This window comes from Nelumbo lutea, chromosome 3, assembly GCF_056320005.1.
Source record: "Nelumbo lutea isolate HS-2025 chromosome 3, American lotus-T2T, whole genome shotgun sequence".
Taxonomy (NCBI): Eukaryota; Viridiplantae; Streptophyta; class Magnoliopsida; order Proteales; family Nelumbonaceae; genus Nelumbo; species Nelumbo lutea.
Window position 1 is genome coordinate 24,779,416 of NC_142686.1, and position 24,482 is coordinate 24,803,897.

Genomic DNA, 24,482 nt, shown 5'->3' on the forward strand with positions numbered 1-24,482 from the left:
GATCGTTACTGCCAACAAGAATATAATGTAACAGTGATATTGACTTCCTATAATGGATATCAATACTGAAAACAGATATAGAGCATTGATATCAAACAAAAGGTACTGTTATTGCCAGAGGAAATATCCTACTAGCAGCAACGTTTCCAAAAAAAAAAAACAATATTATAATGCAGCATTGATGCCAAATACATACTAAGAAAACAGTGCCATGTCAGGACTACATCAGTGACGATTGCCTACAACGCTTGCATAAAACAGAAAACATCAGAATGATGTTTCCCACAATAGAGCCGATTTTTGAGAATCGATGCATGCATTTTTTTTTTTTGAGAAAACATGCTAACCAAACAACAGATTGATGTGACACTGGCGTGGTGCCATTTTCTCATAAAATGTCAATTGAACGAAACACAGGATAAAAGAGAATTCTTTAATTTCTAGATCCGACCCATGCCCACCCTAATACCCTCTGGCACCTATTTATCTTAAACATGAATAAACAATTCTGCACTGGAATCGAATAATTTACCTGAAAACATTGCCTCAACCAATAGCATGGTATCAAACACCACCTTAGTGGAGTCATTCCTAGGTTCTGATGTATGATTTCATTTCTAGTCCTATCCCTTCTAATTTTACTATTCATTCATTTAAGTGTCAATAATTTTATCGGTACTGGATTCGCACCAACTGAATAAACATTTATATAATTGATTTTTGAAGACCCAACTTTGTTTATATAGAAAAGGATAATTGCATTACAGAAGTAAATTAATAAGTTCTAAGATAAATCTCTTAAACTATTTCTACTGTTCATGAAATTGACTAACTCTATCCTATCGTTAATATCCACTAATGTTCCATTAAAATTCATACACTTAAAAAGACCACCTGATGTATAAATTTTTTTAAAAACCCAATTTTGCCCTTTTCTTTACCATCCCTCTCCCTGGCGGCAGCTACAGCGAACCACTCTACAACCATTCCACTCGCTGTCTCCCTGCCGCCATTACCACCTCTGTCGTCGTCTGTATCCGATCACTTTCACCGGCGTCATCAGGTTTTTCTGGCACCAAGTCGTAGAGGATTGGCAATTGTTTGCAAAGAGACTGAAAGCTCCGGAACAGGTACGAAGGAACGGGGGAGAGGGAGAGGGAGAGAGAGACTCGCGTCCCAGATCTGGTTCCCTGGCAGATCTGGGACGAGCACCGCCAAGGGAGCTTTGACGCAACGGACGAGCACCGCCGACTGGTTCCCTGGCAGCTAATGGAAACCATACCTGGTATGTCACAGACGCTAGCGGACGAGCACCGCCATAAGAAATTGAGAAGAAACTATGACTTCTGAAAACCCAGTTGACGGCGATATTTACCTTTGAAAATCAGTGAGCTTGGATGAGTAAAATTATCTTTGCTATTAAGCACTAATTAATTACTGCTGCTTGGGTTGGTTGAAGAGAACCCTACTGCCTCCATGGGTTTATATGTTGATTGTGGTTCTGTGTTACTCGTTTGGGGCTACACATCTACTGGAGCGGATGGCATTCAAGAGCACAGCTAACAGAAGCCACTTACGTATTGTGCGGGAAGTTGAAGCAATTGGAGGCAATGTGACAGCATCAGCTTCGCGAGAGCAAATGGGTTACTCGTATGATGCTCTGAAAACATACGTCCCTGAAATGGTAGAGTTGCTTATTGATTGTGTGAGGAACCCTGTATTCCTGGATTGGGAGGTCAATGAACAAGTCTTTCCTGTTACTTTACCATGCTTGTGCCATCTTGACCTTAAGAGATTTGTTAGATCATGTCATGTGCCAATTCTGACTCCATTAAATTGCATTTTTCTGCTTCTACAGCTGCAGAAGGTGAAAGCTGAGATTGCAGAAATTTCCAACAATCCACAAGGCTTGCTTCTGAAGGCAATTCATTCTGCTGGATATTCTGGTGCACTGGCCAATCCTCTTCTGACACCTGAATCTGCACTAAACAGATTGAATGGTACAATTCTAGAAGAGTTTGTTACTGTAAGATTTTTCATCTCCATCCTATTAGCATATTTCTTTTTTCTTTTATTTTCTTTCTCTTGTGATTCTTTTTAAATCACTGAACTCCTTTATACTTTTTGAGTTCTTTGTGGTCTGAGACTACTGTCTGCTTTGTGAAATTCAGGAGCACTATACTGCTCCGCGGATGGTTCTTGCCGCTTCTGGGGTTGAACACGAAGATTTGGTATCTATTGCAGAACCCCTGCTGTCTGACTGCAGCTGTAGAAGGGGTATCTTATATTTTGGATGTCTCCACAGTTAAACGACAATTGACTGCAGTTTGAGTATCTCGAATAATCAACAGCATACTCGCACCTAGAAAGTGGCAGATCAAGCGAGAGGAGGAGGATGACAAAGATGAAGAAGAAGAGGAAGAGGTGAGGCGTCATTACTCATTAATGAGTGGAGATCACCAGAATGTAACAAATGAATGAGAGAAGGGAGATTCCATTTCGATAATAATCTATTTGCGAGTTGCGACTGATCAGAAAGAGGGAAAAAGGGTTGGAGGAGTTGCAGATTAGGAATGAGTCTCTGATAAGTAACCCAAATCATCAACAAAACCGTTTGACCAAGTAACCCAGCACTGGCGCAATTAAGCAAGCAGCTTCCAAGATTTTTCCCAACAAACTAAAGTGATAGAAAGCAATAAAGAAAAACGTGGAGTCTTCGTCAATGCAAGAGCTGACTTAGAGATTCTTTCTACCCACAAGTTGAACAGTTTTTATTGCAGACCATGTGGCCACAACCACAGTATAATTCTAGAGTATGAGTCGCATGGCCGATAACCATGGTAGAGTATTTGAAGAGGGGTGGATAAGATGACAAAGTTGTCAGCTCATTTGATATCCTTATCGTATGGTTGCAATAGCTAGCAAGTGGTTCACAACAGATATATTTATATGCTCCATCACCAAGCCACAAAGTCGTCGCTTGGAAAATAAAATACCAACACATAGACAGAACCCAACAAACGGTGGCTGTGATGGTTACCCTAAATTAATTATTAATCATTTAATTGTTTGGGTTAACCATTACCTACTTACAAATATAAAAACACCCATTTGTTTTATTTTTCTAAGAAAAAAAAAACCTATTTGGTTGACAAACAAAATTTATACAAAATTTGCATTAACAAAGGGAAAAAATACGGAAGAAAGGGATAGTAGATATAACACAAGTTAAAATGCACACGCAAGAACTCTTAACCGGCTCGCTAGGTAGCCCAAACGAGCTATGTGTACTATTACTATTAGAGCTAAAGAAATGTAGTTATGTGAGCCTAAGCAAATACAATAGCGTTAAGTCGTTAGCTCACTGCCCACCAGTGGGCTTGGATATTACGATACTCGTCAGACAGCAGAAAGTCAAGACTCGAGAACAAGGTCTCTCATCTGGCTCAATTGGATGGGCTACCCTTATTGCTGTTGGTTCGGAGGGGAGGGGGGTTGGCGTTTCATCTCACGAGATTTTATATCCAATCGTGCTAGGGAATTAAGTGGAAGGACCCAAATACCTACCAGTCCTACCCAGTCGAACAAACTACTACATTCTTTCTTTGCTGCATAGTCACCATATTGGTCAAGCCCATCTTGGCATCTCCTGTGACAAGGCAAACGTGTCCAATACTAAGAAATTGGCCCATTATATATATGTTGAAACTTGGATGGGCTTAAGCCCATTCATTCAAGAGAAAAGCGGCAAACATCCATCACCCTACGGGAGAGTTAGACCAATAAGATTTGAAGATTTTACTACCATAAAACGACAAAATACCTAAATCAGTTAGCTCACTTTAACCGAAACTCATCCAAACAGTAACACTAGGGTCGCAAACAATCCTTTGCTTATACGAGTGTTGGTGAACTGATGATAGCCCTCCCAATAAATTCCATTCCATGTTTGAAACAGCTAATTTAAGAACTTCAATGTTACACAATCAACCACAGATCAAGTATTAAATATTCACTGCAACTTCATGGGTATCTTTACTTATTTAGAAGAGGCAATCTGAAAGAGATGCTAATTTGCAGATTCACTGATCTCTTATGATATTATTTCCAACATCTCTGGCCCCAGTACCAACTATCCCACCGTCCTACTGAGACTGAGTTAAATAAGTTGATCTCCTCCCCAAGTGGCTCTATAAGAAAGGATTTTGATGAAGAGAAGATGGATCATGCCCATCTTGGCCCCAATATATCTACGTTAGTTATGGTGTTGATGATAATCCATTAATCCTCCCAATGGCATGCCATTTATGAACCATACTTCGTTTTAGGCCAAATAGGTAGCTTCCATCTAGAGCGCTAAGGTTGTTAAAAGTTTAATCCAAAATCTATACAAGGCAAAAATATAGGACAGCTGAGGCGTGTTGAGGAGGAAACCTAAGACTAACAAATTTGCAATTGCCACACACATAAACAATGACCGAAACAATGATGAACGCATTTATTTAACAATAAAAAAAATTAAAGGATAAATTAGGTTGTATTCAATTGTATACCGTCTCTTAGGGCTTGGGGCCTGTATTTTCATACCGTTGTTTATATTTGCACACTCGACAGTTGAAGTCAGTGGATCCCGTCGACAAGGGACTCCTTTGACATCGCACTCGTGGCATTCCGGGGGAAAGCTCCATTTAAGAGAGAAGCCGGCGTGCAACAGAGGCGAGAGGTGATCATCCGCTTTGTTGACAGAATCAGATAGAGGCGGCAACAGATTGTGCACGGGAATTTGGAAGACTGAACAAAATTCCTTTGAAACATAGGAGAGTGATCGACCCTGCTTTGGATCGCTGTTCTGGTAGAAGACATGCAAGGCCCCCCGCCCCGGACAATAATAGGTGTGCTCGAAAAATTGATTCACGATTTCTTTTGGTGGGGAATACATGGGGTTGTAAGAACACGTGACCAAGGTAAGGTTAGGGCTAATTACTTGAAACAGGAGAGTAGTGGCCAAACTGGAGAAAGTGGGTGCCGTGAAATTGTGCCAGTGACAGGCTGCCTCCTCCACTCCTCCGTCTTGATCACCATCTGGGAAGTGACGGATCACAATAGTGTTATTATTGTGATGGATTGCTTCTACTTCGTAGCGTTTTCTTTCACCACCAAAACCAAAATAAATAATAGGTCTGTTATATTCATCGCAATGGATAACGCTTAACCCGCATTCGGGATGTTGTGAATTGGAAAATGGGTGGCTGATGTTGTTGAGATTCCCACACTCAAACGGATGGCATCGTGCTGCGAAGAACAAGTCATCTTCAGCTGACTCCAACTGCAAAGAAAGGCGGTGCAACAGAAGAAGGAAGGTGATTGCAACGACAATAACAACAGAGGCATGGGAACCCATCTGATCTGACCTTATTATTAACTAATCAACACTCACCCTAACTCCAACCGGAATCTTCTCTCTTTTATATTTCTACTCTGGAAGCAGACAGAAAAAAGAGAAAACAAGAAAGATGAGTTAATACGGGCCCCGTTGACACGTCAGTTGACTTCGACAAGAATATATTATATATCTGTTCCCACTTGTATGACTAGCAAAGACTGACCTTCCGTAATCATCCCAACTGAAATAAAGTCGAGAAGCCAAGTCTTGACTTTCCGCTTATTTGAAATGCACGTCAATATGATGACCAAACGATGAAAAATACGCAGCACTCGTTTATCATGGAAGCAACCCCTCCTGTTTCTACATTGATCCCAGAAAACGAAAACTAGAGTGGTATGTATGAACACAATGACCAGAAACAGTAGCATCCTCTAATTAACACGAAGAAAAAGACAAGGTAGCGTAGAAGAAAGTCTATAGGAAAATCGCGAGGATATGGATTGGGCAGAGACCAGACTTTCGGTCATAGTCCTCTGCAGAAGTGATGAAGCCAAGGAAAAGAAATACGAGAAGCGAGGAAGGGTACAGTAATTTACCCAAAAGTAACAACGGGCACTACAAACAAAATAACATAAAGATTTATAAGTGTGAGATAATTGGAGCGTGTTCTTAGATGGAGTAGAAGAAGCAGATCGAAATACGGATGAATGAAAGCAAACATGAGAAGTCCCTTGTTGACTTTCAGACATAGGGATGACAATTTCTACAGGCCTCAACGATGCCAGATTTTTTTTTGCTTGAATGACGGGTTTTGGGGCAGGGATAGATTTTGAGATTTTACAGTTCTTGTACAAACAGGGTATAATATTAGGCTAAACCTAACCTTTCCTGACTTTATGTGTTGAACTTAATAATATTTTGAATTTTATGTAAAGGATATTTGAATTTATATCTTAATCAAAGAATTAGAAATTTTGCTTTCATGTTTATTTTACTTATTTATTGCTTATATATAACAAGAAATATATAATAAGAAATTAGATGTGAATTCTAAATCCAACCTGTCCTACTCTTAAATGCAAGAGGGGAGGGTACGGTTGGAGAGGGTTTTGCATTTTCATGTGTGGGGGAGAGTTTGAATTTATTATCAGAATCCAATCTAGGGGTTTTAGAGAGGGTATGAATTAGGAGGTTTAGTTAAACGGGTAGAGTTTTGAATTTAAAAAACCTTCCCTGAACTCGCACTCTTGCCATTCCTAATCAGACATCACTAATTCATGGAGTTCCTACGTAATTTTTCTTAATGAAACAAAGGTATTCGTACCTAAAAGCCAAAGATGTTGTTTCCACAATAAGCGATCAAGGAAAGAATAAGGAAGGACTCGAACACGTTTGAAGCAAATGCAGATCCTGGGTGCCAGCAGTATAACCCATCACCAAGTACTCTAGATGCACAATCAGGTTTTGGGGTTCAGATGGATAATGTATCTCTATCTCCCTTCAGTTCTTTTCTCAACTCTTGAAATTGTCTGTTATTGTTAGGCTTGCAGTTTTCTTTTGTCTTCTTTTGTAGCTTACCTATAGTTCCAAAAGTTCAACGCAAGCCTCAAGCCTCAAGCCTCAATCGGGAAAGAAAAGGAATCACATCTAAGAATGTTTTGTGCCAGGCCGCCAGTTCGCTGCCTATGCCAGGCCGCCAGTTCTGCGCTTGTGCCAGGCCGCCAGTTCGGCACCTGTGCTAGGTCGCTAGTTGGGACACCATCGTCTTGGCTAAGGCAAGTTGTTGCCTAAGTGATTCTGGGTGTCACCTAGTTGTTCCGAGATGCCATGTGTCACAATGTCATTGGAGGGCCAAATCCGCCCTCATCATTTGCCCCCCACTCCCAAGCTGAAAGTAACTCGGCAAAGGGAGTAGATTGCTCCTTTTGGCCTGGAATGACTAAATCAATAAGATCGTAAGGGTCGATCCAATTTGCTTCTCAGGTCAAAAGAGTCCAAGTGTTTGCAGCCTTGTGTAGGACCTCGCCATCTTTATTTTCGGTGCCCAAGAGCGAATTCATCTGCTTGAGGAGAGGTGGAGCAGGTACCCCGAGGACATCTACCTTATTAGGGATGTGACCATCAAGAGGTTCTGCGATCTGGCTAAGTACCTCAAGAGTGAAGCTCATCATGCCGTCCTTAAGAAGGGGTTTTGTGTGACTGCTTTATCAGGTCGCTCCACCTAGGTAGACTTCTACGCAGTGTTCTTCGAGCTGGCCCTAGCTAGTGAGTTTGATGCGGAGCCTGCAACTGAGGTGGAGGTCGGCCATGAAGAAATCAAGTTTGCTTCCATCATGGTGCTGAGAGTGAACTAGTCTTTCTTTTTTTTTTTCTCGTGCTGAATACGAACTGCTTTAGCCCTTAGGCCCGGAGCGACTTGTAGTCAACTCTCCTTACCCTTGGTTTTGCCTATGCCAAAGAGGTGACTGGGTCTTATGTGGTGCCGAGGTCTTTTATCAATTAGGCACTTTAGCCCTTAGGCTCTGGGAGCGATTTGTAGTCCACTCTCCTTGATTTTTCCCATGCCAAAGAGGCAACTACATCTTATGTGGTGCCGAGGTCTTTTATCAATTTGACACTTTAGCCCTTAGGCTCTAGGAGCGACTCGTAGTCCACTCTCCTTGATTTTGCCCATGCCGAAGAGGCAACCGGGTCTTATGTGGAGTCGAGGTATTTTATCAATTTGGCACTTTAACTCTACGGCTGCGCTGCATCAGCCTCGTTAGTGACGCCGGTCACCCACTCCTATAAGAAGCTACTGGGAGCTCGACCTACAGGGGCAACACTACTGACTTTAGGTCACCAGCTCACAAGGGAGCCTAGGAAGGCTCGACTGGCAGGGGCGTCCATGCAATCCATTGGCCGCCAACTCCCACGGAAGCCATGAAGAGCTCATCTTGCATAGGGTGCCTCACAAAGAGGACTGATGAGGCTTTATCTGAATTGAAATAAAGTCGACAGAGTTGCTTAGTCTGTTGGCCATCAACTTCCTGCATAGTCTTTGAGTTCATAAAAATTGGAAACTAGAAAGTGAGAGCTTTAGTTTCTAAAAGGTGAGAACTTAGCTTTCTAGAAGAAGAGGACTTAGCCTTTCAGAGGATGAGAACTTAGCTTTTTGTAGCGTTTCCCAAAGACGGTGCCAATTGATGAATCAATTTTTTATGCTAAGTACCTCGTCATTTGGTCTGCTTCCAAGTGGTCGATGACTTAGAGGCCGAAGTGGAGAACTTTTGCTGGATGAGGACCCGGATGCCGGGTTGACCAGGCCAAGCTGGGGGTAGATTAAGTGTCGAGCTGACTGAGCCGAGTTGGGCAGGTTAGGTGTCAAACTAATTATGCTGAGCTGGGCAGGTTAGGTGCTAAGCTGACTAGGTCGAGCTGGGTAGGTTAGGTGCCGAACTGACTAGGCCGAGCTGGGCAGGTTAGGTGCCGAACTAATTGGGCTGAGCTGGGCAAGTTAGGTGCCAAATTGACTAGGTCGAGCTGGGCAGGTTAGGTGTCGAATTGACTGGGCCGAGCTGGGTAGGTTAGGTGCCAAACTGACTGGGTCGAGCTGCATATTAGGTGACGAGCTGACCAGAGGTCCAAGCTGCATATTAGGTGACGAGCTGACCAGAGGGCCAAGCTGCCTATTAGGTACCGAGCTGACCAGAGTGTCGAGCTGCATATTAGGTACCGAGTTGACCAGAGGGCCGAGCTGCCTATTAGGTACCGAGCTGACCAGAGTGTCGAGCTGCCTATTAGGTGCCAAGTTGACCAGAGTGTCGAGCTGACTGGTGGCGAGCTAGATTGATTGTTGAGCTTCGTAGTTCTTTAGAGAGCTCCAAGGAATCAATGTCAAAGGACCCAGGGTGGCTAACCTGGCAAGGTGGGCTTCATGCACTGCATTTGAGATTTCCGAGAGGTCATCTAAGTGGTCCGAGATTGCCGGAGGCAACCGCCATGCAAGCTGACCACCCTTCAGATCATTCAATACGTGGGCCAACTTCCAAGGATTGTGGGAGTGTTGGGATATGCATGCCGAATTTGTCGGCGAGCACGTCTTGCAGGTCGCTAGGTCGGCGTCTATGCCAGGCTGCCAGGTCGGCACCTGTGCCAGGTCGCCAGGTTGGCGCCTGTGCTAGGCCGCCAGTTCGGCGCCTATGCCAGGTCGCCAGGTTGGCGCCTATGCCAGGCCGCCCGTTCGGCGCCTGTGCCAGGTCACCAGGTTGGCACCTGTGCCAGGCCGCCAGTTCGGCGCCTATGCCAGTTCGCCAGGCTGGCGCCTATGCCAGGCCGCTAGTTCGGCACCTATGCCAGGTCGCCAGGTTGGCGCCTATGCCAGGCCGGCAGTTCGGTGCCTATGCCAGTTCACCAGGTTGGCGCCTATGCCAAGCCGCCAGTTCGGCGCCTATGCCAGGTCGCCAGCTAGGACACCATCATCTTGGCTAAGTCAAGTTGTTGCCTAAGTGGTTTCGGGTGTCACCTAGTTGTTCCGAGATACCTATGCCAGGTCGCCAGGTTGGGATTTGCATGCCGAATTTGTCGACGAGCACGTCTTGCAGGTCACCAGGTCAGAGTCTATGCCAGGCTGCCAGGTCGGCGCCTATGCCAGGTTGCCAGGTTGGCGCCTGTGCCAGGCCGCCAGTTCGGCGCCTATGCCAGGTCGCCAGGTTGGCACCTATGCCAGGCCGCCAGTTCGGCGCCTATGCCAGTTCGCCAGGTTGGCGCCTATGCCAGGCCGCCAATTCGGCGCCTATGCCATGTCGCCAGATAGGACACCATCATCTTGGCTAAGGCAAATTGTTGCCTAAGTGGTTCCAGGTGTCACCTAGTTGTTCCGATATGCCATGTGTCACAATGTCATTGGAGGGTCAAATCCGCCCTCATCATGTTCTAAACCCAACCTGCCCAACCCTTGATTGCGGATGAGGAGGGTTTTGCATTTTCATGTGTGGGAAGGGTTTGAATTTATTATCAGAATCCAATCTACTACAGATTTTAGGGAGGGTGTGAATTAGGAGGTTTAATTAAACGGGTAGAGTTTACAACAAAACCCTCCCTGAACCAGCACTCTTGACATACCTAATCAGACATCACTAATTCATGGAGCTCCTACATAATTTTTCTTAATGAAACAAAGGTATTCATACCTAAAAGCTAAAAATGTTTCCACAATAGGCGATCAAGGAAAGAATAGGGACGGATTCTAACACGTTTGAAGCAAATGCAGATCCTAGGTGCCAATAGTATAATCCATCACCAATTACTTGAGAAGCACAATCAGATTTTGGGGTTCAGATGGAAAATGTATCTCTATCCCCCTTCAATTCTTTCCTCAACTCTTGAAATTGTCTGTTATTGTTAGGCTTGCAATTTTCTTTTGTCCTCTTTTGTAGTTTACTTCCAAAAGTTAATGCAAGCCTCAAACCAGTTGAATCGTGGTTGGGCAACCGTTACTCAAATTACTTGCTGAAAAGGAATGGAAAGAAAAGGAATCACATCTGAGAATGTTTTGTGGGATATGATCCTACGAAAAAAATATCTGTACATCAGACAGTTTGATTTGGGTTAATTACATTCCTGGTTTCTCATATGATAAAAGAGCAAGAAGTCATAATGATTCTATAAGGCTATGTTTGGTTTGAAGGAAAATGTAGGGAAATGAAGGATAAGGTAGGGAAACTTTTAGGCTCCGTTTGGTTTGTGGGAAGATTTGGATGGGATGGAATGGGATGGGATGGAAAAGTGTAAAAATTTAACTTTCCAGTGTTTGGTTTTACATGGGAAAATAGTAGGAAAATTATCCAACACAAAACAGAGATCTCAGAGGTTCAATCCACAGAGATCAATCCGCCAACGCTGGTGAATGCCTACTAAGTATCGTCATCAATGGTGTTACATCGTGCGAAACTGGAATCGCCAGCAGCAATAATTACCAGCATATGCATGAGGGAGGATGAAAACGAAACCAGCATCGGCAGATCTGGGTTCCTGAAACCATCTGTTGCCAGTTTCCTTATATAGAAGGTAGAAGAGCGGGTTCCTGAAACCATGAAGTTCAAACCCTCTTCATCCTCATACATATGCTTTACCAGCAGCGACAGATCTGGTAAAGGCAGAAGGGCAGAAGGTAGAAGACGAAATAAGCAGCGGCAGATCAAGTTCCTGAAACCATCTGTTGTCGGTTTCCTTGCGCAGAAGGTAAAAGGGCAGCGGTTATTACCAGCAGTGGCGATTAACAGCAGCGATGAGGATGAAGACGAACTCGAGTTTTCTTGAGTTTTTCCACCGGTATCTTCGATTTTGAGATCTCACATCCCACTTTTTTCTCACCCCATCCTCCTCTTCCCCTCAAAACAAATATGAAAAAAGAGAATATTTTTGAAATATTCTCTTGTATTAGTTTCCTTGTCTTTCTCTTCCTTTCCCTACCTTTTCCTTCAAACCAAACAAGATATCAGTTTCATCCGATGGAACAGACATCAGGGGACAAAAGAAGGAGGTATAAGCTAGGGGGACTCATTAACCAAACTCTGAAGAAACCTTCAATATCTGTGACAGGTGCGAACTACATAAAAAAGGGCCCTGTAGCGCTGTTAGTTCTAAGTTCTAACCACTCTAAATTGATGATTCCCATAAGTCACAACACAATACAATCAATTTTCCTAGCTACAAGATAGAAAGTAAATTGAAAAAGTAAAGAAGAGACAGAGAGAACACAGAGACCATGTTGTTCTCTGTTCTTCCTCGAGCCTAAATTGGTAAATAATTATTGAAAAGAACAAGGGAAGAAATCTGAATAGGACACGGATGTCCATTTGGCTTACCATCACCGCAGCTTAAGCGATGCCGTCCATCATGGCAAAAGCGTACAAATTTTTTATTATAGAGTCCACAACGGCCGCCACTGCCCTCACATTTGATGCAGTTACTCGGCTTTCATTGCAAAAGAAATCCCTCCTTCAAAAACCTTCCTATAGTTCTTTTGCTCTTTAAATTGAATACGTGTTGTCTATGGGTGCACTAACAACTGGCTAGCATGTTGCTAAAGAAAGAATCAAGCCAAACTGCCCATCATACAGAAACATTGCGAAGGAGTGATGGCTGGTGTTATTGCTAGCACAAGTCACTGGGTATACCAAGTGATTTGCAGGAGGGGAATTGGAGCAGTTGTAGTAGAAGAAGTGATTGAAGTGATTATCGCCAAATTCAAAGGGAGTGCCCTTGAGGGTAAAACTGTGGAGAGGGGCCAGGCAGGATTCGTTGTTCAATGCCCTGGTGTTCCCCAATCAAAGTGAATTGTTTGAGTAGAAGATGTCTTGGATGAAGTAATCAGCATCTGGCATCTTGAGGACGGGCTCGTTGTTCTGACAGTTGGAGAGAAGGAATCTGATGGTGCATAATCTAAATACTAATAGCTGGAAGACGATCCGAACTCCAGTTAGGCAACGAGCTAGACCAATCTGTAGAATAGTAGATCAGAGAACCCGGGGTATATGACCCGGCGAGGTCGCTCTGATGCTTAAGTCAATACTTATACTATGAATGTGAGCTGAGTCTTGAGTGCTTGAATGCTAGTGAGTAAAATAATCACGTGTACCTTTGCCTTGAAGTTTCTTGTCCTTATATAATGGAGTAGTCGTGGGCCTTATGAAAGAGCTCCGGGATCTTTGAGCTATATAGATAAGGTTTGTTCCGTTTTTTGAAGGAGAGCAATATGTTGATAAGATTTATCATTTACCTCTGATTCGGGCGAAGCTAGGATGATTCTCGTCATGATCTCAAGAAATTCGGTGTCTGTTGGGGAAGCCTTTGGAGTCAGTTATGTGGCATTTCGGCTCATTAGCTCCGAGCTGGCACTTCGATTCTTTAGTCTCGAACTGTATTGGGTGTCGAGGTGTCTCTACGCCAAGGTGGTTGTTTAGGACGAGGTGGTTGGATACTCGAGCTCCGAATGTTGCAAAATGGGTTCATTTGGCTGAGTGTCACCCCTCGAGCAAATCGTGTCTACATATCCCCTTCTTACTAGGTCATGCCAAATCATCCTTCATCAATTGCCCCCCCCTCCTCATGCTAGGCGTCCTAACCCGGTGTGGGGAGTTCATGATGAGTCCAGGTGGATTTAGCACGAAGTCTAGACAATTTGGAGGGCGAACCGTTGGTCGAGCCTGTTCAACCATCTAGCTCAACCATGAAATGACCCAGGTCGCGTCATGGGTATGCGCAGACGTCACATTGTTTATAAACTCCGCAAACGCCAAAGGGCGTGAACTCTGCGGATGCTAAAGGGCGTGCTCAACCGATTTCGTCCTCGAGTAGCATGCAGCCGATTTTCATGGGTGTCGTCGGATCGTACAGGTCTCAACCGTTGATTGTCGAAATGTAGTGGACTATAAATAGAGGGCCTTACCTTCACCATAAATCATGTAATTGAGCTCTCCTGAGATCGCGTCAGAGTCCTTCAGCTCGCCATTCTTCCCTTTGTGTCTGAGGTCGCTATAGTATTTTTGGTGAGTTCGTCGTCTTTCACTAGTTGTTCCCCTTTCCTTTTCCTATCTAATATGTCTAGTGCTAGCATAGATAGGTTACTTAACGACTCTAGTGAGCCCGAGGGTCCCGAGGTACGGTCCTCGGTTCCCGCCAGTGAGGCCGGCTCTTTTCTAGAGAGCTCCTCTTTACACCTTTTAGGGGAAACGCCTTTACTTGACGTTGGGCCATTACGGCTCGAGGAACTTGAACCTCAGGTAGAGTGACCGACCTCAGGAGAGGGGGTCCCATCTTCTTCTCAAGGTCAAGATCTGGACAACTTTGGCCCTTCCATGATGACCTCGGACAGATTGTTGTCCTTGGTAGCCCATTAACATCTCTCCGACACCCTTGTCTTCAGAATTCCTTTGGGTCAATACCCTTGGGTTCATGGTCATCATGAGCTCGCGGTTTTTGAGGAGCATCTCGTGGCTGGGTTGCACTTCCCACTCCACCCTTTCATCATAGAAATCATTAAAATCTTTAACATCACTATTGACCAGCTACACCCGAACTCCATCCATACCATTGTTGGCACAATCTCATTTTTCCACGAGTATAACCTGATGTAGGGTGATTTGGCCTGACCTAGTAATAGGGGGACACGTGGACACAACCTAACTAATAGGTTGACAGCTCAGTCCGATGCACCAAGTTTGTAGCAGATCAAACTCGGATGACCAATTCACTTTGGGGCGAGTCCACCTCGGGACGAGTTCACCTTGGTGCAAGGTCACATCAGGACCACCTCGGTCCCAAGGCACTTCGGCGTTCATACCAGGTCGGATCTAAAGAGCACTAGCTCGGGTAATACTGACCGACCACCGCATGGCAACCCCGAAGATCTCGCCACCAGATTACGTGCCTCATGGGATCATGCCTCGTAACAGCTAGCATTATCTCCCCCGTTTGATTCGGGCGGAAGTGGTGAACCTTATTAGTTGGCAGCGTTTTCCCCAATTAACGCGGAAACGGACCTCATCGTGACGAGGATCCCGGAACCACTCCACGAAACCTGCGAAGACTCCACTATATAAAGGCTCCACCCCCCGGGGGTAAAAGGTATGCATAATCTCTGCTCTCTAGCTCTCTTGCATTCTAAGCTATTATCAGCTCGCAACCAAGTACTAACATAAGCATCGGAGCGACCTCACCAGGTAAGCAACCCCGGGTTCTCTGATTCGCTTTTTACAGATCAACCAAGTCCATCATCTATTGGGAGCCAGATCACCTCCAGCTAGGAGCAGCCAGATCGTGCTTAATCATAACCAACCTCTTACCTTAGACATCTTTAGTTCGATTTGCTCCATTAAGAAGAACTCTTCTTTGCTTGCACGGGGACACCCGGTAGAGCTATAATTTCTCTCCTCGCACTGGGTTTAAGGTTTTGTCCGGTAACCCGAACAAAGTATCAGCCTGGAAGATGAGGTATTTCTTTGATCGAAATCCTGATAGATGGCCATTCCCGACTCACTGGCGAGTGGCCATTAAGGACCCCAAGGTGAGGCTGGATGTTGAGACTAGGGCGGTCATCAACTCTTGGAGGGACCTCGGCCTTGAAATGAAAGATCTCTTGGATGAGGAAAAGTTTGTACGAGCTGGGCTGAGTCCTTCTGATAGGCCTCCACCTCGGCACACACATTACTTTTCCTTTTTCTTTTTGCACTTACTTCAGTTCGTGGCTAAATTTTTCTTCTCTCTTGTAGAAGCTATGACGGGTGTTGGCATTTCTAACCTTCTGAGGAGTATTCAGAAGGGAAAGAAGAAAAAGACCTCGAAGAGGTCTCATCGAGAGGAGGCCAATTCTTCGGTTCCTACCGAACTCGAGGTCGTAGCGCCAGAGCCAATCTTTGCCAAGCTCCCGAGGAAGGAGGTTCGCCCCCAGCCTTCGGTTGTTGATCTGGACGAGGACCAGAATGAGGGGATCCCACCTCGCGAGCCCAAGGGTACATCAATGCCCGAGCCTTAAGCCTCCCTCAGCGAAGGAGAGTATAATGATTCTGCGGCTCGGGCTTCTTAAGAACAAGGATGTCATGTTTCTTACGGAGGTCGCAGAGTGGGCTAACATGCCAACGAGTCAGCTCGGAGGGAGAGTGACTAGCTACTGTATGGTGGTAAGTAACCTGCCACTTTTTTTACCTTCTTATTCTTTTGTTAATGGTACTTACACTTCCTTTCTATTTATTAGGTGAACTCTACTATCCACTCGCTCGTCTACCAGTCTAAGATCTGTTTGAAGCAAGCTTGGGAGGCCGAAGAAAATGCTCGAAAGCTTTACCGTGAGTTGGATTTAGCTCGGGGTGAAGTTCTTAGAGCCAAGAAGGGAACTTGGAGCCAAGAGGAGCTGATCCTTGTGCTGACGAAAGAGAAGAAGAAGAAGCTCAAAGGGGAGAAGGAGGCTCTCCTCTAGGAGAACGAGAACCTTGAGGCGATGATCAAGGAGTGCATTGAGATCTTTGACACCACCATCCAGGAGGCGTGGATTCAAAAGAGAGATCGCACCATCAAGGAGTCCCTTGAGTTTCACGACCTCCAGGTCGAGTATGGCTTTAGCTCATACCAGTCAGGCTTCAAACTTTGCAAGTGGCTGATGCGGCAGAGGTTTCCTGATATCGACTTTATATTTATTTCCATGTCCACCGTCACTCCTGAGATGGCGAAGGAGGATGACGAGGAACCTGACTCCTCCAAAGGGGAAAGTGATCATGAAATTCTCGAGGCGAGACTGTTAGGGGAGGTAGGCCAAGACGAAGTGGAGAACTACATGGAGACCGACCTACCTGTTGGAGGGGATTCTCGCAGATCTGATGCTTAGACGTGTCTCTTTTCTTGGACCCCCTATATATGATGTATATCCCGGGCCTCCGAGCTCGGTTGTAGTAGTTTTTTTTTTTGTACTCAGAACTTTTGTTAATGAAACACATTACTTCAAAAAGTCTCATGTGTGTGAGTACATCAAAATCTTTTTTGAGTAAAAATTTTTCTAAGTGTTGGTTACCTCGAAGTGCCGAGTTAACGAACTGGACTCCAAGTAGGAATAACCTCGTATCGTTGTACACCAAGGTGGACAGACACTATAGGGTATATACCCGACCTGTCTACGCATGGGCTACTCACTTGCCTAAGTGTTGGTTATCCCTTAGTGCCGAACTAACAAGCTGGACTCCAGGTGGGATTAACCATACGTCGTTGTATGCTGAGGTGGATAGACACCGTGGGGTTTGCACCCGAGCTGTCTATGCCTCATAGGCGACTAGGACTTGCCTGCCTATGCCAAAGAGGTGACTAGGACTTGTTTGCTTATGCCGAAGAGGCGACTAGGACTTATCGTAGTGCCGAGGTCTTTTGTCAGTTCGGTGCCATAGCCCTTAGGCTCCTGGGAGTGACTCACAATCCTCTCTCCAGTCGGTCATCTTTTTTGACCAATTCGGTATTCACATAGACTTAGAGAAATTTTGCCCTGAAGTCATGGGTTCATAAGTAATACCTTCTTAGGTTATCGATATTCCATGCTTGAGGTACCTGCTTCCCTTCCAAAGTCTCGAGCTCATATGTGCCTTCCCCGAATAATCGTTTTACACGATACGAACCTTCCCAATTTGGTCCGAGCTTACCTACGCCAGGCTCAGGTACCATAACTTTCCAAAGAACCAGGTCGCTGGCACGGAACTGTCGTTTTCTGACCCGAGCATTATAATACCAAGCTACTCTTTGTTGGTGGCTGCAGTCCAAATATAGGCCAGGTCTCGTACCTCCTCTACCAGGTCCAGATTGGTACGGAGCTCGTCATCTTTTGCTTCCTCATCGTAAGCCTCCAATCGTAATGTGGATACCTCGATTTCTGTTGGGATCACTGCTTTTGTGCCATACGTGAGGTTGAAAGGGGTTTCACTCATGGTGGTCTTAATAATAGTTCAGTAAGCCCAAAGGACACTGGGCAGATCGTCCACCCACAATCCCTTGGCTCGGACCAAGCGAGTTTTCAATCCATGAAGTATCGCCCTGTTAGTTACTTCTGCTTGCCCGTTTGCTTGGAGGTATGCTATCGAGGTAAAGTTTTGTTGAATCCCCATCTCAGCACACCAGTTTTGAAATTTAACATCTTCGAACTGCTTCCCATTGTCGGATATTAGCACTCGGGGTAGTCCTAAGCAGCATACTATTCTTTTCTAGAAGAAATTCTGTATGTTGCGGGCTGTGATCGTTACCAAGGTTTCGAGTTCCACCCACTTTGTAAAATAATCTACTGCTATAACCAAGAACCTCCCTTGCCCTGTTGCTGGTGGGAAAGGACCAAGGATGTCGATTCCCCATTGCACAAAGGGCCACGGGCTGGTTAGATATTTCAAATCAGCAGTAGGTTGGTGGTGGATGTTGGCATGCCTTTGGCACTTATCACACTTTTTAACGAACTCGAGTAGATTTGCCTTCATTATGGGCCAATAATAGCCTTGCCGTAATACTTCCTGTGCGAGAGCTCTGTCCCCCAAGTGTCCACCGTACAAGTCTTCATGGGTGATGCAAAGTACATGCTTAGCTTCTGAGGGTCGCAAGCAACGCAAGTAAGGGAGTGTGAATGATCTTTTGTACAGTTGTCCATCTATGAGGATGTACTTGGTTGACTGGCACTCTACCCTCCGAGCTGCATTGTGTTCCACAGGTAGAGCCCCATGTAGCAGATAACTCGCGAGTGGGTTGATCCAGCTCGATTCCGCTTGTGACACGAGAGTGGCCTCTTCTGCTCCCTCGAGAATGTTGGGCTGAGGTAAGTCTACTATGTACACAGTTCGCATAGTGTTGCAAATCGTGCTAGCTAGTTGTGACAAGGCGTCGACCTCAGCATTCTCAGACCTCGGAATTTGTCTGATAAAGAAGGAGACGAAGTTGCACAGGATCTCTCTAACTTTGGCCAAGTAAGCTGCCATAGTGGGGTCATAGGCTTCGTACTCACCAGTGACTTGGTTAACCACTAGTTGTGAGTCGCTACATACGATGAGGTGCTTTGCTTTCATTTCCTTTGCTAAGGTTAGCCCGGCGACCAGTGCTTCATATTCTGGGTGGTTGTTGATTTTCTTCCCCTAAATAGAACTTGATCACCAGATGGAACACAAGTATGAACATGGTTTCCATCTATTGCACCTACACAATACTGCAAATGAAAAAATTAATCCAGTTTGGTGATGGATTTTTTAATAAATAATAAATGATTAAAAAATTATCTCACATATAGTATGAGATACCCCGAACCATGGATAATATTTTGGATCGTTGAGTATCTCAGGCGGTATAGTAGTTAGATCACCGGGTCGTACAATTTCCTTGCCAAATTCACAAATTGCCTTCAATGCAGAATTAAAGTGTCATGAAATGGTTTCCCCAAATTGTTGAAAGCGGTCTGCAGTATCTCTATTTGATTTGTTGTGTCCTATGATTTTTAAAAGAATTCCAACCTATTCATCAACTGATACATATCTACTATCTTTCACTAACCCTCGCTGTCTCAATGCACTTACTAGGCTAACAAATGTTTCTGGGGACATTCTAAACATTTTCAAACACCTATTACCTTCCTTGCATATGACATTTTTCAACCACTCTGACCCGGTAAAAATGTCATTGTGGTAAGGTGTCTTTTAGAGATACATTTCTTCCTTCTCAAGTTCCTTCGCAATGAGGACATTTGTCACCATTCATTGCTCTTCATCATCTACAACAATAGCCAAAATTGCAACACTACCCTCTTGGTCAGACTATCAACCATTGTAAATCTGATACAACATTTACATATAAACATAAGGCTTTATGTTTGATTAATTGCAAACCTGCACATCATAAATTAAGGACCAAATGTGTTACCCTATCCATTAAACCATCCAAACAATAATTAATAAGCAATTCACAAAACCATATAATACCATATGAATTGTATCTACTGAAACCATTGCTCAATCCTACACATATGAAGTAGTTTAAGAAGTCATAACAATTCTAAACAATTCTTCACCTAAAACATTAATAAAAGGGTTCGTGGATGAGAATATAACATTCAAGAGTCTAATGATTAAGGACACCGAACACCCAATTCTTCCTAAGATTAACAAGCATGTTCATGAACCACTCTCTTAAATCCGACTTCTCAAACACTTCATAAAGTTTTAGGTAGTCATTATGATCCAGCTCTTCAATAGAATTCAACTATGTTAAAACATTGCTTATAGAGACATGATTCTCCGATTTTTTATTCATTTCATTAATTGCTTCCACAAACTTCTCAAATCTCTTATCTACTGATACATTTTGTTCAGAAATTGCACCAGAAAATTCAGAAGGCCTCTTCCTACAAGCATTTTCTTGGTGGTTGTAGTAGAAATTTGATCACCATCAATATTGGCTGAATCAGCAATGCCAGGTGATGGTTGTTGAACTTCTTTAAGGTGTGGATCATTGGAGACATGCCCGTCCTCCCGGGGTGGAGATTCTATTCCACAGGCTAGAGATGCAGAGATCCTTCCTATAGGTGTGGTACCCCCAAATATAATTTCAAGGCTGTTATACTCTAGACAGCCCATACTACGAAACCTTTTCGCATTGGGGTTAGCCTAAAAAGATAAGGGGGCACTTATCGACATATACATTTACATACATATAAAGTCCCAAATAAAGATGATCTCTAAATAAATTCAAATTCAAAGTTCAAAAAATACCAATAAATAATTCTCCCATGTCTCTGGGGAGGCTACAACCATCTGCTTCTCCTCGTCCCAACGAAATCCCATTTGTTCGAACCTCAATTTCTTAAACTCCTTACACCTACTTTTTAGATCTTGTATTTTGTTACTGAAGGATTTAGTGTTGAACTTCAACCCAACTTGTGCAAAAAAACTTTGTCGAACATCCTTCCAACCATTTGGTTTTAGACACCCAGAAACCATTCTCCCACTCTGTACTTGAAGTACTAGTAAATCTATGAAAATATTTTCTTGCGCAAGAGTCCAATTTACATTAATAATGGGTGCATCATCAAATGTTGTGGTATTGACTACACTATTTTCCATCTATATAATAATCAGATCATTAGTTACTATCGAAGTGCTAAAATCATTTTAAATTTTTTGTTGAATAAGAAAATAACACAAGTATGGAATTACTTGCAGTGATAGGAGTCACCTATGGTAGATGAATCCAAAAAATATGCAAATGGCTGTAATATAAAGCTGCACAAAAAAAAGAAAACAAAGTTTGATAGCTTCAGCAAACTTGCTAGTACAACCCCCAAGCAACCAAGTTCACTACCTTAGAAAGATGCATTAAAAAAATAGGAGGTATATGTAAATAGGTATTTTCACACCATACCTACAACATGAAGTTTATGATGAAACAAAACAATTTAATAGTGGAGAAGTATATGATATATGTAAACAGGTGGAAAAGCATATGATATATGTAAGCAGGTCTTTCACAACTCTATGTGGATTGCATTGTTGATCAGAACTATTCATTGGGGCACTCCCTTAATTAACTTCAGGTTTTGTTTTTTTCTACAATGCAAATAAAAAAAAAAAAAAAAGCAGAAACTAAAACAAAAATAAATAAGAATTTACACTGAAATCATCATTGGTGTCTACCATGTCAAGCCTCATTAAAAACTATTCTTAATGAATTTTATTGATAATACATAATATCCAAATTAATTCTGATGGATAATATTTCATTCAAATTCAAATGTTGTTGCTAATAGGAATTCAAATCTACATATATTTGATCTGGATCCAACCCATTTACAGCCTTGAATAACAATGAAAGCTCTAGAGAGATGTGCAACTCAGTCTAGTTTGGGTTTGAGGCCAATTTGATTAAGTAGCATGCTATTTAGGCCCTAATTGAATTAGATTGGATGAGTGTGTACTTCTAGAGGGTTGATGTATGCATGCTTTTTACAAATACTTATATCTCACATGTTCAAATACCAATCTTTATAGCTTGGAACCAACTAGCAGTGATGGAGCAAAATCTGTTTCACCCAATCTTTATAGATTGGAACCAAGTGGCCAAATTTTGTTTCACCCAACCTTTATAGATTGGAACCAACCAAATCAATAAATAGAAATGATTTTGATGCACACAGATCAATAAATTGAGCTTCCACATTGCGCCTTTGCATAAAAAATTATTGATTGCTTTACTCCAACATTAGAGTTCAAGTATGAATTCCGAAGCATCATAGCCCAAAGAAATTAAAAAAAAATGAAAAATCAGTATACATCTGGCAAAACTTGTTGGGGATACAGTAAGTGAGCAGGGAATCCATATTGGAGATAGCATATAAGCACATTAGGAAACAGTTATGTGATAACTGTTATTCACTCCATTACATAGGTCAAAGATATTTCATAATCCCCAGTGAATGTGACATGATGCATGAAATCTAGGGCTTATGAACAAAGACAGCTCTCCACCCAAAATGAATTATTGGCTAGGCAAGGCAATCCAGCTTCCAATCATAACCAGTAGTTAGTCAGCAAGATTAAATCACATTAATTCAATTACAATGGAACTACGTTTCTCTTTGTTGCTTTGGACTAATGTGTGGTAGATCATAGATATATAGATTCATTGGATCTTTTTCTTTAATCTTTTTATAATCAAAATTCAAAATGATTGTACTCTGAGACAATTGTACAAAGAATCAAACGCTAAAGCTCAATATGATCCTGCATAGCTAAAGCTTTGCATAGTAGCATTGTATTCTATAAGTGTTAAAAAAACTGATAACGAGAATAAACTCCAAAACAGAAAGGTGAGAGGTGGGTCTTGTCACTGACTCTAATCACACAAATCACAAACATCGATCTCAGACCACCCTAATATTGTTTACAGGAGGTGGACCTCATGGCCTACACATGGATATATAATGTCTAGAGCAAATATTTAAGATGAGGATGGTGTGACGTCCATGGGAGCTACATCACAGGGGGTTGGGACGTTCCATTAAGAGTTAATGGTAAGGCAGGACAGAGAAGAAGAGGTCGAGCTAGCAATTAACTCTCAGTAAAGAATAAAAGGTTTAGAAGGAAGGTGTCCTGTTGTGTCTCATTCGCTCAGATCAAGTCGTACTGAGGAGGACAAGGCAAAGAACAATGATCAGAAGTGGCAAAACAATATCGACTTTTTTCACTAGAAAAGCTTCTACTTTTCAAAGAGAGTGCTGATAAGGGACTTACGTAGGTAGACACTAGACAGCAATGAGAATGATCAAAATTTGTTGAAAATTAGGGAGCCGTAGTGAAAACCAGAGAGAAACAGTTTTGGTGAAAATTAAGGAGGATAGTAGGGAAACGGTTTTGGTAGGACTAGAAGCCGTAGGTTGGCTTAAGGGGTTCCAAACGAAGAAGGGTTTATACTATAACAACAGCAATAGAAGACGAAGAAGAAATTCCATACAAAGAAGGGAAATGGGGTTGTACCTATCTTGTTAGCAGGTTTTCAAACCTCTGATTATTGCAAGTTACCCAGATGGTATACCTGCAAAAAGGATGGAAAGATTAGCCCGCATGAAGAAAAAGAGCAAAGAGACACTTGAAGAAGAAGAAGAGAATATTACGCAGGTCGACATTGGTGAAGCTAAGAGCTAAGGCTCGAAACATCTAAGAGTTTTTATCAAAGGATTGGTATTTTGTCACAAACGTGTGCATTGTGGCACACATTCGAAGAAGGCAAAAGATTGTGGAAGCTTAATTTGAAGCTTCCCGAAAAAGCCCAAATTCAGGTTTTTCGCGTCTTTTGCGGGCTGCGTCTTTTTACAAATACATCTATCATTTACCAAATGGAAAAAGCCCGAAAATCAAGCTTCTGAGCTTCTAAACAGCTAAAAGCCCGCGCGAACAGACTTGTCAAACGTAGTCTTAATTAATCACAAGTCATCAATAGTAATAATAAAATAAATCAGAAACGAAAATAGTAAAACAAATGAAGGTTATAAATTAGCTAAAAAGCCGTCATAGTCCATGATAATGAGAATTTGACAATAATTTGAGATCAATGCCAGAAGACAAGCTCACAAAAAAATTAACAGAAAAGTACAGATACACATGATGTAGAATTCTGAATTCTAGCCCCTTATCATTAGCCCTCTCTCCCTATAAACCACATCTTGCCTTTGAATTTGGCATCAATAAATGGGAATACATTATTATGGGGCTATAAAATTCTGATCTGGGCTGATTGGTCATTCTACCAAAAAATAATGATGGAAACATGTTTGGAACGACCATTTCTCAAAACGTATAAACAACAAAAACACAATACTATATACGACGCACAACCCCTCGCCCTAGAACAAAGTTGACCTACCAGAATTAGGTCCAATTCCACTACACAACCTCACACTAATTGGTCGCATCTCCAACAACGAGGCCCAACACTAATTATAAGTCCAACTCCCCCAGTCGGCCGGCCCCAACCCAACCCACTAACAGCCACCCAACCCACTAACAGCCACCCACCCACTAAAAGTAAGGGTGCTAACCGAACCGTAGGGCTTTTTTTAGCA

General features: G+C 43.0%; 2 protein-coding genes across 9 annotated transcripts; one reads left to right on the forward strand and one right to left on the reverse strand.

The window, feature by feature from the left end:
* Window positions 1-713: 713 nt before the first annotated feature.
* LOC148863693 (uncharacterized) lies at window positions 714-23,729 on the reverse strand. Of its 6 annotated transcripts, none has more exons than XM_088978902.1 (4): window positions 23,535-23,689; window positions 23,398-23,455; window positions 21,082-21,147; window positions 714-5,478 (listed from the first exon to the last, which is right to left on the reverse strand). In XM_088978902.1, the coding sequence occupies exon 4, from the start codon at window positions 5,399-5,401 to the stop codon at window positions 4,499-4,501; it is 903 nt and encodes a 300-aa protein (XP_088835028.1). In that variant the 5' UTR covers window positions 5,402-5,478; window positions 21,082-21,147; window positions 23,398-23,455; window positions 23,535-23,689; the 3' UTR covers window positions 714-4,498. The 6 variants fall into 6 exon arrangements, 2 of the variants coding, with proteins under 2 accessions (XP_088835028.1, XP_088835029.1); XR_016110084.1 differs by lacking the exon at window positions 714-5,478 and adding an exon at window positions 19,315-19,755 and having other exon boundaries at window positions 21,101-21,147; window positions 23,535-23,729; XR_016110083.1 differs by lacking the exon at window positions 714-5,478 and adding an exon at window positions 19,315-19,755 and having other exon boundaries at window positions 23,535-23,729.
* On the forward strand, window positions 1,487-2,309 carry LOC148863694 (mitochondrial-processing peptidase subunit alpha-like). Of its 3 annotated transcripts, none has more exons than XM_088978905.1 (3): window positions 1,487-1,735; window positions 1,859-2,026; window positions 2,172-2,309. In XM_088978905.1, the coding sequence occupies exons 1-3, from the start codon at window positions 1,487-1,489 to the stop codon at window positions 2,307-2,309; spliced, it is 555 nt and encodes a 184-aa protein (XP_088835031.1). The 3 variants fall into 3 exon arrangements, with proteins under 3 accessions (XP_088835031.1, XP_088835032.1, XP_088835030.1); XM_088978906.1 differs by having other exon boundaries at window positions 1,487-1,684; XM_088978904.1 differs by having other exon boundaries at window positions 1,487-2,026.
* Window positions 23,730-24,482: the final 753 nt, after the last annotated feature.